General features: G+C 33.2%; 2 protein-coding genes across 2 annotated transcripts; one reads left to right on the top strand and one right to left on the bottom strand.

Moving 5' to 3' along the window:
• Nucleotides 1-4386: 4386 nt before the first annotated feature.
• On the top strand, nucleotides 4387-7050 carry LOC105157553 (V-type proton ATPase subunit c''2). The gene is made up of 4 exons (XM_011073961.3): nucleotides 4387-4625; nucleotides 4703-4780; nucleotides 6378-6548; nucleotides 6666-7050. The coding sequence occupies exons 1-4, from the start codon at nucleotides 4513-4515 to the stop codon at nucleotides 6832-6834; spliced, it is 531 nt and encodes a 176-aa protein (XP_011072263.1). The 5' UTR covers nucleotides 4387-4512; the 3' UTR covers nucleotides 6835-7050.
• An 855-nt stretch (nucleotides 7051-7905) lies between these two features.
• LYSOPL2 (lysophospholipase 2) lies at nucleotides 7906-10012 on the bottom strand. Its single transcript, XM_088878237.1, has 2 exons — nucleotides 9389-10012; nucleotides 7906-8516 (listed from the first exon to the last, which is right to left on the bottom strand). Exons 1-2 carry the CDS (start codon nucleotides 9929-9931, stop codon nucleotides 8064-8066), a joined length of 996 nt encoding a protein of 331 aa, XP_088734363.1. The 5' UTR covers nucleotides 9932-10012; the 3' UTR covers nucleotides 7906-8063.
• Nucleotides 10013-17300: the final 7288 nt, after the last annotated feature.

Raw genomic sequence — 17300 nt, 5'->3', positions numbered from 1 at the left:
TATTTTAGGATAACACAATTAATAATGGATACATCACTTCACATTTCAGACACAGCATTAACTTTGTATGTGATAGGCTTTTTATACTAAATTACAGATTAAGTTCAACAGGTAAAATAACCAATAAATGACTGGGCTGCTATGTGCACGTTATGCAATAAAAAATAATGATATTTTGCCAATTATAAAGAAATTGAGAAAATAAAATACAATAAAGTTACAATAGTTGACAAATAGAATTATAATTTGAAAATATCACATAATTACACTACATTAAAAAAAAAACTTTCCGTTAGTTCATTCATTAAAGAAAATTGTATAGCAGTACAAACGCCACGATTAATACATGCAAGTGGTCCACAAAACGTGTACAACCCATGTAATTATATAGGAAAAAATAATACCACCTGCAACTGTCATGAACAAACATTCCTTGCCTGATACACATTAATGCATTATAGGCCTACTAAAAGGGAAAGTAAAATAACCTTCGACAGAATGAGAAAATATTGCAAAATACAACATTATTCCCGACAAAATTCCGCAAACTTTTTAATACATATTTATATATAAATATATATAAGTATATGTACATAATATAATAGAAAAGATCCCATGCAAGTAAGACAACCACCTTAGACGACCTTCTTCCTCAAAACCCTTTCACGTAAAACGTCCACACAACGCACTCAAACTTTTGCTGCCTCAATCTTCCTTCTTTACCGGAGTGCGATTTGATGCGGAGGAACTTGCTTCTTCTTCAGACCTTGCAGCGGCAGGGCCTTCACACGGCTTAATTCTGCTTTTCTGTTCAGTGCTTAGAACACCCGGCAGTGGCTGCAAGGAATCCGTGTCATCCTCGCAACCATAGAAATCATCAATGAAATTCCATAGGGAAGAACTGGAGGTCGGGCTATCAGAGATATATCCATAAGGACACCCGTCTTTCTGTGGATCACCCAGAGATTCGATTGCTTTGACGACGGCTTGACAATCAGGTTGTTCCTTGGAATCCCCTTGCCTTGTAAACCTTCATCATCAATAGAAACAGTATTTGAGTCCACCGGTTGCGCAAACAGCTAACATAAGTCATCCCACATATCTTCATAGGCATTCACGTAGCATTTGTCGATGCGAGATTCCTATAAGGAAGAAGTCATACAGCATCAACAACAAAAGTACACATTGTCAGTGTTGTACGTAATATACTAATATAACATCATGTACGTACAAACATTAAAAAGAACAAATCAACTTGCATAATTCCTTCCAAGTTAAGTCGACCGCAGTTACGAATCGTAGCCTAGGGTTATGGACAACATCCCGGCGGGCAATCAGCTTCCCAAAAACCTCATGTCTCTCGCAAAGGAACTTAAGGACATATTTTCCCCAGCCGAAGTCAATCTTGCCTCCGTGATATTTTTGCACCTCTTCCAAATCATCAGTTATCGCAAACTTGTTCTCACGATCGGGGTGAAAACGTCATTTCTTGGCATGATACGACAATTTACTAACAAAAGTTTTTTTCATATCCTTTCTCCATTTGTCACAATAAAACATGTACCTTTGATAGTAGAAGTCATCATGCCACATCATTAACTATCTTTGACAAAAGTAAGCTGCTTGGGCATAAAATGGAAGTTGATGATGTTGCAATGAGATGGAATAATCAATTCAGTCACATTTATAGTGGAAAGGAGGGCAGTGTAATATGATGTGTTAGCCATTGACTTGCAAAAACTGTACATATCGTATTGATGAAAAGTAGTAGGTCCACATACATTAATTCATGTGTCTGTTGCATTAAATTATGGTAGATGGGTTTAATTAATCCCACATTCTGGCATAATCACTGGGTTTGGAGCGGCCTTAGTGGTAAATGCATATGAAGCAGATGGAAACAATGGGATCTCGCCTCCAATTTCTAACATTCGCATCAAATTTAAGACCCTGATCAGGTACCCAATTAATGTTGAAAGTTCTGTCACGGTAAATGAAGTAGTTGGGCAATGGGCAATTAGATGAATGAATGTCTGTGCAGCAATTAAAATCGGATTTGAGGGAATAGTCAGGGTAATTGGGAAAAGTTAAGGGGCGCCTATTTTCATATATATGACGTTAAGTAATGTAGCGTTCACCATACAATGGAAGTTCCTAGTATTAACTAGCAAGTCAACTAATATAATTGTACAATGTACTCATAACACAGAACCTATATTTAAAACGCAAAATAACACCATACGAATGTTGAGCGAGATTTATGCTTTAAATATAATAAGCATTTGAGATGTAAAGATATGTATGTTGCAAATAAGGTAAAACCAATGGCCAAAGCAGATTATTAATCTTCTGTAAAGTGATAATAATGAGAAATGGAAAACAGTACACAGTTGACAAATAAATGATTAGAGAGAATATACAGTACAACATCAAGTAGGCAAAATAATTTAAACCTAGCAGATTTAGGAGCACTTACTTGTCATTTCAGCGCATGCGATAATGAATATTGCATAAATCAAAGCGTGGATGCAAACTGTAGTTAACAAAGAAATATACACAGTACGAGGAATTAAGCAAGGTTAGACATGAAACGCAATACAAATAGTCATTAGCCAAACAAATATTAAGACAATTAAATAATTTCTTAATGTAGAATGGCGCGTCTCCTCCACTTGCAGCCGTTCATTTAAATGTTTCATCCGACTTTCATATTTGAAAATTCTGTTCAACAGTCCAGGAATAATCTCCTTAGACCTACGGCACATTAGGGGGTCAACCCATTGGAATGTACCGCAGTAATGACCCTGAAAAAAAAAAGAACGGTATGTGATATATATGTAGCTATCCTCGATAATGGAAGACCAACGAATGTAGGGATAATTCGTATACGGTTGAGAGTATCGTATATGAATTATCCCCCCAAACATTGTTTGCACAATTTAAATATTTATTTTATTTATTAACAAACCTCATTGCCCGGGCACCCGCGAAATCTTCTACCTAGGTTTAGGGTGGTCCATGAAGTGCGTACGGCCACATCCCTACCACAATAGCAAAAATGCACAACTTGGTCGTTTGAGACAGAAGAACGGTGCCTACTATCCGTTCTAGCTTCGGAATCGTTACTACTAAAATCGTGTTTGGAACAAGGGGTCTCCATCTACGTTGCCCTATGGAATGAAAGTGAAAGGATGCAACATGATGATCCAAGGAAGTCAATTGTAAGATAAGCCTACGGTAATAGTAACATATATTATTGACAAACAGAGCAATTGACCTGGACGGCAATAATCAAATTATACAGTAGTCACAGTCGTGAATGAACTACATTTTTTAAGGAATAGAAAAACCAATTAGACAGATGACATTACACTTACCAGGTGTATTCCAGGATACTGACAAAAATCAAGGCAATTAAATTGCCCAAAATACAGGTAACAATAGCAAAAAAGTATTGTATGTGATATAGTAGTAACTTATTTTAAGAAAATAAACAAAATATTTTTCGTATCAGAACAGCGGATAGAAAGGCGAGTAAACAAATGCAAGGAAGGGGAACAAGTTGCTTTGGGAATAAATGTTAACCTCACAGTATTATGTTCGGAAGCAGTTAGGAACCCACGGAATTAGCCGTCTGTACGAAGAGGATCGGGCACTTGAGAAACCCTAGAAATCAAAATACGATTTCATCAAAACATTTTAAGCGGTACAAAAATTAAGTACCAGCATGCGGATAATGTGTGGGTGACAGTTAACTTACCCAAAATATGGTGGTTCGCGTCGTCGTTTCGAAGGAATCGGACGGAATCTCGTCCTTTGCCGCAAAATGTCGATAAATCAAATTTAGGGGAAAAGGGGGGAAAGAGAAATGAAGAACGGATAAGCTGACTATGTAATTTCGTAATTTGAAGGGGGCAAAAAGGTAAATGTCTTACAAGTGTTGTATATAATCCCTCCTAGTAAACAGATGCATAAGGATATGTTGTTATTAATGTCCTGGGTAGTAAACATAGCATTACATTGTCCCATATTGTGCAATCTCATTACGAATCCCAAATGAATCCCACTGCCGAATAGGGGAACCGGGTGGATAAATATGGCCTTATTTGATACCCATTTTATTTTTAAAAAGAAAAAAAAATCAAACTCAATCGGATTGGAACCTGAACTACCCAAACCCGAAAGCCCATTCCTGAATCATGAACAATCTAAATGCCGTGGGTATTGTTGTAATTATTTTACAAAAAAAAATTGTAAAAGACAAGGGCAAATGACTGCACTATCATAGTGGGCTTTAAATCTGAGCCCAATAGGCCAAACTTCCACTTAAAGCCCATACAGCTGCAAATAAAACAGGCCCCTTTTTTAGCCCAGACATACAATCTTCCCATAATTGATTGATTCTCTCTGATCAGAGAAAACTATTTTGATTCTTTTCCGATCTGAGAGAGGAAGAGAGAGAGAGAGAGAGAGAGAGAGAGAGAGTGGAAGGGGAAGAAAGTGTAAAACACGATGGTGACGTCATCGAGCTCATGGTCACAGGCTCTGGTCCAGATCTCTCCTTACACCTTCTCCGCCATCGGAATTGCTATATCTATTGGCGTCTCTGTCCTAGGCGCCGCCTGGTATTTTCCATACTTGCATATATACTTCTTCTGAATCTTTCGGTGGTATGTTTTGCCTGATTTTTTTGAATCTGTAGGGGAATATATATAACAGGGAGTAGTTTAATTGGTGCTGCTATCAAAGCTCCTCGCATTACTTCCAAAAACCTAATCAGGTACCTTGTCAAATCTGAGTTGTAATATATTTTCAATTAACTTTGAAAATGCTGTTTGTTTTAAGCGGGACGAGTTTAGGAAATCGTAATTGCTGCTCAGTTATTGTCGCGCTGATTGTTTGATTTGCTTGTTGTAAGACATGGGGATTGGATTGTGTAGGAATTAGAACGTGAAATCTGACGTTACTAATCAATCATTCAAAAATCTGATTGATGGGAGATATGGATTAAATTGAGTTCCTGGATGCTGATGTCTACCACAACTTCTTGATACTGAATCTATGATTGGGGGAGAAGACTCGCCAATCTCCTAGATGGTAGCATGAAGAAATATCAAACAGTGAATAATGACTAAGAAAATTAGTTTTAAGTAATATCCAACAGTGAAAACTGAAGGCAAGATGAAGTACATAATTGAGCCTATTTTCTTAAATATTCCCTCTGAAAGCACTCAGTATGAATCCCCTTGAGGCATTTTACCCTCTGTGTTTTCAGAGTCGCTGTTAGGGTGTCTCTCGTGTGACCTTATGTATGTGTGGTATGTATTTGTGTAGTAAATTCAACTCATTTCCTCAAAAACTTGTATCAGGAAAGTGATGGACTTGATGCACACTCATCAGTTGTGTCTCCGCTTCTCTTTTTAATTTCCCCATTTCTTTGTTGTAACTAGGTCAAACCTTCTTTAGTATGATGGATTAAACAGTTAAATGAAGTGAATGACTTTTATATTTTGGACTAACAGGACTACCGAAGTTTTCATATTGGAAGTTCTCGGAGTTCAAAAGTAACTGTTGTTATTGCTCTAGAATTTTGTACAGATTAGCTGTAGCCTGTATATATTCAGACTCTCCCATGCGTATAAATAATTGAGAATATAAATATTCCAGAGCGCATAATTGAACATTTAAATCTGGCTGTTAGCCAGTCACATCATTCATCAAGTTCTAATCTCCACTGAAGTCTAGGATTTAGTGGAGGAAAACGACAAGCAAAAGCAAGGAAAACTAAATTTCATCCTTTTCTTTTTTAGGGAAGAACTGATTATCAGTTTGAAAGCTCCTTTTATAGATTGAATGTCATAAAGAAATTAAAATGGATACAATAATTAATGTTAATCGTAGATTTACTTGTACAAGAATTTCCATTGTGTTTCCTTTTAAACAAAACGAAGAAAGTTTCTGCATCTGAGGTTGCTTTATTAAAATTCTAATGCCATATCCAGCTTTAAGATTTCTGGCATTTTCAAGCTGATTGTATTTTCAGCAGTTAAAGGTGTCCAGTTTCAGTATACATTGTGGTGTATGGTACCTGTGCTGAGTAGATGAAGGATCTATAGAGAAATCATATGCAAATTGTTTTACTAATGTCACAATGACCAAATGACATCTCTGTCAGGTTGGTCTATCCAGACGATTAATCAACAGAATTAAGGTTTTCAAATAGCCTTGAAAGTAATGGTTTGGATTTACACTAGCGAAAGTCATCAGTGGTTGTTGGGATGACTAGTGTTGTTGAGCTGGAAATACATGAGTTTCTTATTATTCATTATGACTTCTGGTCTTATCACTTACTCTTTGTATCTTCATCCTTCTCGCAGTGTGATCTTCTGTGAGGCTGTCGCCATATATGGAGTAATTGTGGCTATCATTCTTCAGACAAAGCTGGAGAGTGTACCTTCTTCTAAGATGTATGACGCAGAGTCCCTCAGAGCAGGCTATGCTATATTTGCATCTGGAATTATTGTGGGCTTTGCAAATCTTGTCTGTGGGTGAGTTTATATTTCCGTCGCTCTTTTAAGTAGTTTATGAGCTTGGATTTAAAGCCATATTTTTCTGCCGACTGATGTTTTCTTCCACTTTGTTGGCTCTTTATTGCTGTCACAAAGGCTGTGCGTTGGGATAATAGGAAGCAGCTGCGCTTTGTCTGATGCACAAAACTCATCCCTTTTTGTTAAGATCCTGGTTATAGAGATATTTGGCAGTGCACTTGGGCTGTTCGGTGTCATCGTAGGCATCATTATGTCTGCACAAGCGACTTGGCCATCCAAGGTGTGAACGGTTAACTTTGTGTTATCAGTCAAGTGTTTGTAATGCTATAATTTTTCTTATTTCTTGTAATCTGGTTTTTGTATTTTTTATTTTTGTTGCTATGTGCAACTTAGAAGCAACGAAACTTGGTCACAAACAAGGAACCAAAACTTCAATCTTACACCATATGGGTTTTGTATGTATTTGCCTCCGACTAATAAATTTTGCCCATTTGAGTTCCCAGATTACTTGTTCTCCCGGAGATACAGCATGCTGTTATACTTCTAGGTTGGTGTTATATCATTATTTTCAAATCTTAGTTATTCCGAAATTTCTCATTTTCTATCACGGTAGAGCCATTACGCGGTTGCCGGGTGTGGCTAGGCTTTCTTCCAGAAGGGGTGAAGTAGTTATAAACTGATGGAATATAACTTCACCTGTGGTGTTGGATGTTCGGGATGGATAATTTACAATGGAATTCTTGTTGATATAGTCCATTTAAATCTCCATTCAGAAGTTTTCACTTCGATCGTTAATTTGCATGTCAACAACAAACTAGTAATTTTTAACTGGAACCAGTGAAATTACCAAGCTTATCAGTCACTCATTTATCAGCAGAGCAGCAGATATAAAGTACCTTTGCCTCAACTAAAACATCTTCAGTTGATAAGATTAAGACGAGTTGATGAGTTTCTCAATTTCTTATATATCATTCTTTCTTGGTTAATAGATAAGGTTATACTGGTAAAGGTAAAAAAAGAAGAGTTGAGGAACACAGCTTTTCAACTTACATGTCTTATATTTGTCATCTTTTTACCCCGTTTCTGCATCAAATTTAAAATTAAAACAAGTATAAAGTATTTGTGTTTTATTTCTTTGCACTTCCTTTCTTACATCTTTTCCTCACTACATCTTAACATTCAAACACACATAAACCAATTGTTGGGACATTTAGTTGACTAGAGTCCGGGAGTACGTGAAAGCCTCAAAAAGCAGTATGTTACCTGCCACATGTCCCATCTTCCGTTAGGTCTACCAACCTCCATTTCAACATAGACAAGTTATCCTGATCCATTGACCAACCACCAGCAAAGTAAATTCCAGCAAAGAAATATGTATTAAATGTTAATAGAATTCGTACAACACATTTCCATGTATCCAGCCCATGTCCCAATACATTTCCATCTTCCTAGCATTATGTCCCAACCACATTTCTTTAAAGCCCACAACAGACCAACCAAACCTCATCCCTGGCATCACTTATTGCCGTTACATTTTGAGCCATATCTCTCAACTCTTTCATCAATCCAAGCCCTCATATCAGCCAACACAAGATTGGCACTCTCATCGGGCTCACCTTGTATCAAGGAGTGGTAAAATCCTTCATACAGCTTCAGTGTCTTGTCCTCGCTGCTCGCCCTCTCGTATAACATCTTTGAGCCCGTTGGGCAAGTCACCCCATCCGCTGTCCCGTGTACAGTCAAAAACGGCACAGTGACCTTGTCGAAGTTGTTCTGCACGTACTCGCACTGTCTTGCTAGTTCCCTCATTGTTCCCACTCTAGGCTTCCCAGTGTACCTTCTGGGATTGCTTGCAATGATCTTCAGCTTCTCAGGGTCCCTAATTGCCTTGCCCACCATTTTGTTGTCCGGCATCGCAGCCCATGTGTCAGCTAATCCGAACAGTAGTCCGTACATGAATAAGTGTACCTTCGAAAACATTATCATAGCAAAAGATGAAAAATTTGTTAATTTGTTAGAAAATGTTAAATGACAAATTAAAGAATAAATTTATATCGATCGGATTAAATTGTAATAAGTTATTGATTACTATACGTGGATGATGTTGCCAGAGCTCGATCACCATCTACCCATGTCAATTCAGACAAATAAGTGTATACTTTGATTGAAATAATATGTCCATTAAATAAAACTTTTGGGTGGAACAATGGGCCATTAGATGAAACTCTTTAGGTGAATTGATTCGTTTGGGCGGAATGATATGCCATTTGGATTAAACGATACATCCATTTCGGATGAAAAATTATAAATTCTAAAAAGATCATGTTTTTATATTGGATATATCATTCAATGATATTTTTTCAACTTTTATAAATAAGTCCTCCCATTTCTTTTCATTCATTCAATTTGAAAAACATTTTATAGCATTAAAAGTATTAGCAATAAAAGAAATTTGTCTTTTATTAAGAGAGGTACAAAATATTATTTTGATTTACAATTTCTCAAAATTTATAGTCCGACATGTCTTGAGAGACAAATTGCTATTATTATTAGCACCAGAACGAAATAATAATTATCTTAAAAATAAAGACTTTTACGACCTTATAATACACACTTACGGTATATACCTCAAGTTTTCCCCCCAAAAAAAAAACTCAAGATATCAGAAGACCAAAATGAATATTTCCTTAATGATCAGATGCCCCTGCAGATTTTAGTCGTTTCATCGAATTGCTTTAACACATATACTCCATTTATTTGTAAACTACGTGATGTTAGGGATGACAAAAAGGAAAACTTAATCTACAACACCTGAAATCATCAGCATCAGGAAAAATTACCTTAGATGGTTTCATGGGCTCAGGAATGACAAACAACGGCGCTGAGAAGATCAACCCAGTCCACAGATCCTTCTCCGACTGAAAGTACATCAACAAAGTTGCAAGCCCACCCATCGATTCTCCAAACAGAAAAGCCGGCAAATTCTTATACTCATCACTAACTCTCACGCTCTTAAATAAACACAGAGAAGCAGCTGCAACCTTGTTCAGATCACCGAGGTAGCACCGAATCCCGTCGGAGCGGCCGTGGCCGAGGAGATCGGCAGCGAAGACGGCGTAGCCCCAATTGGCGTAGCTGATGCAGATTTTCTGGAACATCCAGCCGGTATCGGAGCCATAGCCGTGGCTCATGAAAACGGTGGCTTTGATGGGTAGGGTAGGGTCGAGGGGGAGGAAGGATTGGGTGAATAGTTTGCCGTGTGGGGTCTCGAAGTAGGATTTGGAGTTGCGGACGCCTTGCGAGGCGTAGTATTCTTCTTCCGGCATGTCGCCCCAGAAGTTAGGCGGCGGTGGGGGTGGGGCGGCTGATTGCTCCGGCGACATTTTGCGGTGATGCTAATGGACGTGGAGAAAATTTGGACGCGATGGGGGTTTTATACGGTGGTATTTCACCAACCGCGGGTTGGTACTTAGCTGGTGGAAATGAAAATGGATTGGAAGGGAGTTGGTAGACCAACTTTCTGTGGGGCCCTACCCTCTCTGGTCCACTACACCACTGAGAAACACATTATTAAAAACATTTTGAATTTATTTTCAAAAAGTATCTTTATTTGTTAAATATATTCTAAAAATAAGTAAATCATTTTTTTCAAAAATAAATGTAAAATTTAAATCTTCAAACTTTTCAGTCCATAAATTGATATATACTTTTTAGTCATTTCAAACATAATTTTTTCTATATATTTTAGAAAATATGTAATGAAAATAAATACCAATATAATTTTTTTTTTGAAATAATTCAATATATAATCCCAAGTAATATCATGATTTATGTGAACATTTTTATATTTTAAACCTGATACAAATATTGTTGACCAATCCCCCTATTTCAACTATCTTTGTAGAGTTTAATGTTCATAAATAAATTTTTAAATTGATTTTAGAGCTGTATGGATAGAAACTATCAGTTAAATCATACAATGTATAGAAAATATTCAGCCTTTTTTTTTAAGTACAATAATAATTTTATAAAATAACAATAAACAGAATCCTATCGAGTACATCAGAAATTTCGTAAAATAATAAATATGATAAACTATAAGCGTCAACCACAACAAATTACAAATATTTTCTTATTTTTTAAAAAGTCATCAATATCCTCCTTTGGTATTTGATAAAATTATGTATTCCTGCTACATAAGCTGAACATGTCCACTTTTCCCTAGCTTTAAAAAAAATTGAAATTTGAAAACAAAAATAAATAACTAGGTGAAAATTCCTTATTTCCTATGTAGTCCACAAGAAAATGTAAAAGAAATTTAAAGAATAAGTAGAATTATAATTCATAGTTTCTAAGAATATTTTAATTATTTTATTAGAAAAAATAAATAAAAATCTAACAAATTAACGAAAAAATATTTATAATTATACTAAAATTTCATAATAACTCGTTGCTATTTACCTTAAAACTACAATTTCTACCATGTAAGTAGATAAATATCCACAAGCCCACATTATCTTTTGATAAAGAGTATTTGGAGCTGTATTTTACATTAATAAATGTTCAAATTGAAGTTATACCTGTATTTTACAGCAATAAATGTTTTAAGTTAGTTTATTAGAGCTGTGAACCCAAGTCCAGATGTTTGGGCCCGTTACAACCCAAGCCCAAAAACTTCATCATGGGCTCACACCCATGGACCATGGTCTGAATTTGAAGGAAAGCAAAGAATGAATGAAATGCTTCAGAGTGTTCAGCCCAACGGCCCAATAATCTGTAGGGCTGAAAAATAAACAAAACTATTCGATGTTCAATTGAAATAAATTGATAATAGCCCGTTCGAACTTGATTCGTTAAGCTTGACGGACCAAAACAACATAAATTGATTCATGTTTGATTCAATTAAACTCGTTTGAGCTTAATTACATCAATAATCAAATAAATTCTAAAGCAAATTTTCGTTCGTTAACATTTCAAACAAGTTATAACAATGGTATGTTCAGATTTGTTGGCTTAGTTGGTAAGAATGGATACTTTCAATCAAATGATTGTGGCGAGTACGATGTAAGTAGCCCTACAAGCAATATACGATCTCGGGGGCATGTCATCACTCGTGGTGGAGATTGAAATTGACGCCACCCAATTTTTTAGCCAGTGATATGGTTTTACTAAAATATAGAGGTGGTAAATGGGTGGATTGTGTTAGGTTGGGATCTAGTCCAAATGAATTGGTTTAAAATAAATTTGAATTAAAGGGTTTAAAATGGATTGGGTTGCAAATGGATTGGATTGGGTCGATAATACCCAATTTTTTATATTTAATATTTATAAAATTTAAAATTTCAGATAATAACAATAAAATGGCAATATTTTTAATACAACTTATAATATAATATAATACTATTAAATTTGTGTTATTTATTGTTTATGGAAAGTAATTAGGTTATATTAAAGATTCATTTCTTAAATATAAAATGAAAAGTTTGTAAAATATTAAAAAATTACTGCATTTTTCAAAACAAATCATGAGATGAATAGTTGTGCAATTAATTTCTCTTGATTCTTTCTAAAATTGAATTGTGAAATTTCAATCACAATAATAATATTACATGTTAGTTCATTATAAATTATTATCAGATATTGATATTTGATATGTTCATTGAAATTTATAATAATATTATATACTGTTAATTTATTAAAAAGGAAGAATTTTAATGGTCACGTGTGAATTACAAGTTTTGGCTATTTTATAAAATTCTTCACTTTTCTTTAATTTATTTCTCATTATTTTAAAAAAATAATAATTTACCAAATTAATTTTGAAAATATTGTTTCTCATAAAATTGTAAAAAAGTTAAAATTGTAAAAGTAGTTAGTAATATATAGTATAATTAAATCAATTCTAATGAATTTAAGACCCATCACCAACCCATATTGAAACCATAGTGAACTCATAATTATAATTTATACTATTATCTTTAATCAATTCTGTTATATTACTAAAATTATTTTTTATAAATTAATAGAAAATTAAATATGAAGAACCTATTCAGGACCCGTTTAGAACCTATATAGGACCCATAATCTATTTAAATTTACTTAAACAAAATCATATAGAATCCATATTAGATTATTTTATACCAACCCAAAACTAGGTGGATGGGGTTGGAACCATGAGTTTCCACCCATGTTGCCACCCCTATTAAAACAATGACTAGGGATAGTAACGGGTCTGGGATGGATCCAGACCCAGGCTCGCTTAGTGATAGTTTTAAAACTTTAAACCAGTTTTGGGATGGATCCGGGATTTTAGTAGTTTAAACTCGGACTTGTCTTGATTCTTTTTTTATTTTTTTAGACATAATTATATATTATATATTTGTTTATATATAAATATATATAATTTATTTATACTTTTACATAGTACAAAAACCTAATATTTTGATAAATCAAAAGAAAAATATAAATAGTTTTTATACATTTATAGTAGTATTATTTTTATTTTTATTATATATTTGAAAATATTAATATTGTACAACTCGTGAGATCAGGTCTCGAGTTTTGGCAAATCCCTCAAACTCGTCTGTTGCCATCCCTAGTAATGACATGTGTTTGAAAATAAAAATTAAGAATATTAAAAATAACTTTAATAATCAATTAAATAATATTTCATAGATAAAATAAAAAATATTTTTTACAAGCAAGCTGTAGAATTTAAAATTAAACTGCAGAAGTGTCAGCAAATTAAAGGGGGCCCAACAAACTTTTGAAATCAAAGCTGAAACAGAATTTCTTGCACAGCTAAAAAGGGCTTCACCATATGATGTGATGTAAGATCAATTATGGTGTGGACCTGTCCATGGTATAGGTTACTTGCAAAAAAAAATTATCATTTTATTTTTATTTATATTTTTTTCAGACTGAAAAAATTATAGAGTAAATTTCAACGAGTTATTTAGCATAACTATAAATACCTCATTATTATATACAAAATAATCAATACCTCTTGATTTTAACGATCATCTGATAATTAGTCGAATCAGTTAGATATCCATCTATTTTTGTAGTGAGTTGACTCAAATGTACTTGTAGACTATGAATTATAATTTTATTTTTTTTAAATATTCTAATTTTTTTTGGACCAAGTGGATAATTCTTCTACAATTTTTTTAAAAAAATGCATCCACCTCATCCATTTTTTTTAAAATTTTTTCAAGTTTTTTTAGAAAGAAAGACAAAATTACAATAACGGCAAAGTTGATATTTCTAAACCGCTATCCAAGAACTACATAGTTTCATTTTCACCAAATATCAGAGGGATTATTCATAATTTTTTCAAATAATGAGATATTCATAATTATGCAAAACCTTATAGAAATTTGTAATTTATCTAGAATTATAGTCTTTAAATTAATGTATTTAAAAGTGCAAATTTTCTGAATATGTTTGAATAATTTCATATCATAAAAGACTCCGACGGAACTCAGTACTAAGAATATTTCCAATAAAAAAATTTAATATGGAAGGCAGATTCTAAATTATTTGAGGTTGTTTCATTTTTGTTGATTAAATTGCACTATTGTTGTTCATTAAAAAGAAAAAAAAAAAAAACAGTGACAGGGTAAATAATCATTTTAGTTTATCAACTTTTAGCAATTTTAAACTTCAATTTTTGTCGCAATTGATCTCTTTGGTCATTTTTCAACAAAAATATGGCTGAAAAATGTTCATGAAATTCGAATATGGTTTAGTTCATAGGGGCAATTTTATTATTTTTCTTAAAAAAAAAAAATCAAACATGGTCAAGTCGCGTTTCTGAGACACGAACATATCTTTCAAACAACCACATTCAGCATCCAAATTTAAAGTTGCATGCTTAACTGCACAACACGACCCTGTTCTTTAATATAGAACTTTAAAGATCTAAGGTGAAAAAATACAAATTTAAATTCACTATTTTATATTTTAGAAAGTCAAAATTCAGTCATATTTTCTTGAAGAAAATAATCATATGGACCAATAAGAGACTAAAACTAAAATTTTTGGGTGGTGACGTCAAGAAATGAATTTAAAAAAAATAAAATAATTTTAAACACAAATTTAATCGACCAGCTATAATTCTTTTTTTTTTTTTTCAAAAAAAGACACTAACAAGAACCATGTTAAGCAGTAGTTGTCGTAACTAGGCCTTAAAGCATAACAGACAAATCTTAAAAAGTAAAATTGAACATTTATTTCTTGTCAAGAATAAAGGAAGTAAGCAATAATGTTTTGGGAGATAAAATTAGCACAACATTATGGTTGATTGAATAAGTGTTATGCCCACTTGGATCATCATCTCTAAATCTACACCATTACTCAGATGTTCACATTTTCTGAAAATTCATCTATTACATAATTTTATAAAAAAATAAATAAAAATTATGTGTTGGATCGAATATATATGCACATTATAATTTTCTTTTTATGAGCTTCAGATCAAATCCATCTACAAATATCACAATGATCGAATTACATATATATATTTCTTTTATATTTTGACTTAACTGTAAAAAATTATGTTATCCAATATAATGAGTTAAACGAGTAATGTGCTCGTTTCTTTTAGAAAAACACAATGAGCAAATGTGGAGAGAGAGAGGAAGACTTTTAGGATTAGTTTACTTTGAATGTAGGAATAATTACGTGATAAAATAAATCTGAATTAAATATATGATAAAAAAAGATTGAGATTAGTTGTAGATGGTTTACTTTGATAAAGAGGTTGATGGTTCTGCATCTTTCAGTTCTCTATTTTATTTTATTTTTTTATTTAAATGGACAATTAAGAGACTGATCACGAATTTATTTATCAATCAATATATTTAGCTTTTTCCTCATTGCTATGCCGAAGTTTACTTGAATTATTTTACTCTTATTTTTTTAATTTTTGACAGTTGATAAATCTCGCTACAAGTAAAAGATACATTGAAAAAAGGTAGTTCAATGACAAATATTACCAGTTGATCTCTGCAGGGGAGGAGCTAGAGCAAGGGAAGAAGAAGACAAAGGGGGCGCTGATTGGGGGAGGAGGAAGATCGAGTAGGGGGAAGAAGACGACCATGAAGTTGAAGACGATGGAGGGTCTATTTGGTAATTTTACTGGTTATCAAATTTTACTATTTGAATTGAATTATTCAATCGCTATAGTAAATAACAGCAAATTTATTTTCAAAACTCGAGTCTCCATCCTGCAATGTAAATAATTCAATAATCTATACAATATTTTTATTCAATTTAATAAGTCAAAATATAGGGCCTTAGGAAAGAAAATCTAAAATAAAATTGAATTTAAATATAAATGACTTTTAGTTTAGGTGATCATCAGGTCAAAAATTCAATCCAAATTTCAAAAAACAACTCCCACCAATTTAAATTAAAAAAAAATAATAATTTTGAAAAATGCGACCGTTAGAGTGGAGGTTCAAATGGGGATTTGAAGAGAGAGAAGAAGAAAAGGGAGAAGACAGGGTGTCATGGGACGCCACGTGGAGACAAAGAGAAGGACAGGCTAGAGCCAGAATTGTGGGGTCCACTTGGAGACGGTGACCCATTAACTGCGTCATAATATTTAAGATTTCTGGTCCCCCACCACCACACCATCCCTTCTGTTACTAACGGTCACGTTTATTCGGCCGCCGCTGCCTTTGGAATTTTCACCCTCCTGCTAACCGCTTCAATTCCTTTTTTTCTTTTTTGGCACTGCTTGCTATATTTCCCTAATTGCCCTCTCCTTTTTCTCTTTTTACTAATTGCCATTTTAAATATTTATTTAAAAAGAAAAAGAGATACGTGTGAAAATTTTAATGTGCACGTATATATAATAAAAAAATATTTTGGATAAAAATTCAGATTGAGTTCTTTCATATTATATATGCATATTATTATTTGGATTTGAATTATTTAATTTTATTTTGTTTTTAATTGAAAATCTCGGAGGAAGGGCATTTCCGTCATATGAAAAGTTACTTTTTTTTTTTTTTTAAAAATCTTGGGGATGCACAAAAGAGAAAAACACAAGGGCAGATGCGTCCAATAACAAAGCTGACAGGCATGCAAAACACCAGCTTTAGGAGGGGCATGGGAATCAACTCTATAATCTCTTCTCTCTCTCTCTTTTTTTAGTACGACGAATTTTTTAATATTTAATATAACTGTAAATGTTATTTTTTAAGAAAATATTTAAAAAGTAACTGTTATAATATTCTATTATATAGATTATTTATTTGATAGTCGTTAATTTTATGAAATATTTGAAACTTTTAAACAATGAAGAATTAGTCGATGCCGACACAGAGTTAGTCGATGCTTATTCTCCAGATATCGTCATTTTTTTTGGTAAATTTTCAAACAACAAAAATATATATTTATAATTATGATAAATTTTATAAAAAAGATTCTTATATATAAAATTTTAGTCCCAATCTTTAATTATAATATAGTCTGATGTGTATATATGGAATAATATTATTTTATGATAAAAGATATGAAACAATGAAAATTTGAGCACGGAAATAATATTGTGATAATAATATTAATCGCATTATTTTTCCCACTACTTATCATATTTTTTCAATATATTCTTTAGGATATTTTTTTGAAATTCAAAATGTTAAAATGAGGTCTTATTTTATTAATTATTTATTCGACAAAACTAAGAAAACAACCTTAATTTTTAATACACGCAAAATACACTGATTCTCACTCACTCTC

The sequence above is a fragment of the Sesamum indicum genome, linkage group LG3, assembly GCF_026168435.1.
Source record: "Sesamum indicum cultivar Baizhima isolate 11 linkage group LG3, ASM2616843v1, whole genome shotgun sequence".
NCBI classification, from domain to species: Eukaryota; Viridiplantae; Streptophyta; class Magnoliopsida; order Lamiales; family Pedaliaceae; genus Sesamum; species Sesamum indicum.
This window is presented reverse-complemented; position numbering and strand designations above follow the sequence as displayed.

Excerpts from the sequence above, each read along its gene's own strand:
- LOC105157553 (XM_011073961.3), top strand. The coding sequence starts at position 4,513 with ATGGTGACGTCATCGAGCTCATGGTCACAGGCTCTGGTCCAGATCTCT. Across the intron at positions 4,626-4,702 it reads TCTGTCCTAGGCGCCGCCTG|GGGAATATATATAACAGGGA; the intron begins GTATTTTCCATA and ends TTGAATCTGTAG. Across the intron at positions 4,781-6,377 it reads ACTTCCAAAAACCTAATCAG|TGTGATCTTCTGTGAGGCTG; the intron begins GTACCTTGTCAA and ends TCCTTCTCGCAG.
- LYSOPL2 (XM_088878237.1), bottom strand. The coding sequence starts at position 9,931 with ATGTCGCCGGAGCAATCAGCCGCCCCACCCCCACCGCCGCCTAACTTC. Across the intron at positions 8,517-9,388 it reads AGCCCATGAAACCATCTAAG|GTACACTTATTCATGTACGG; the intron begins GTAATTTTTCCT and ends ATGTTTTCGAAG.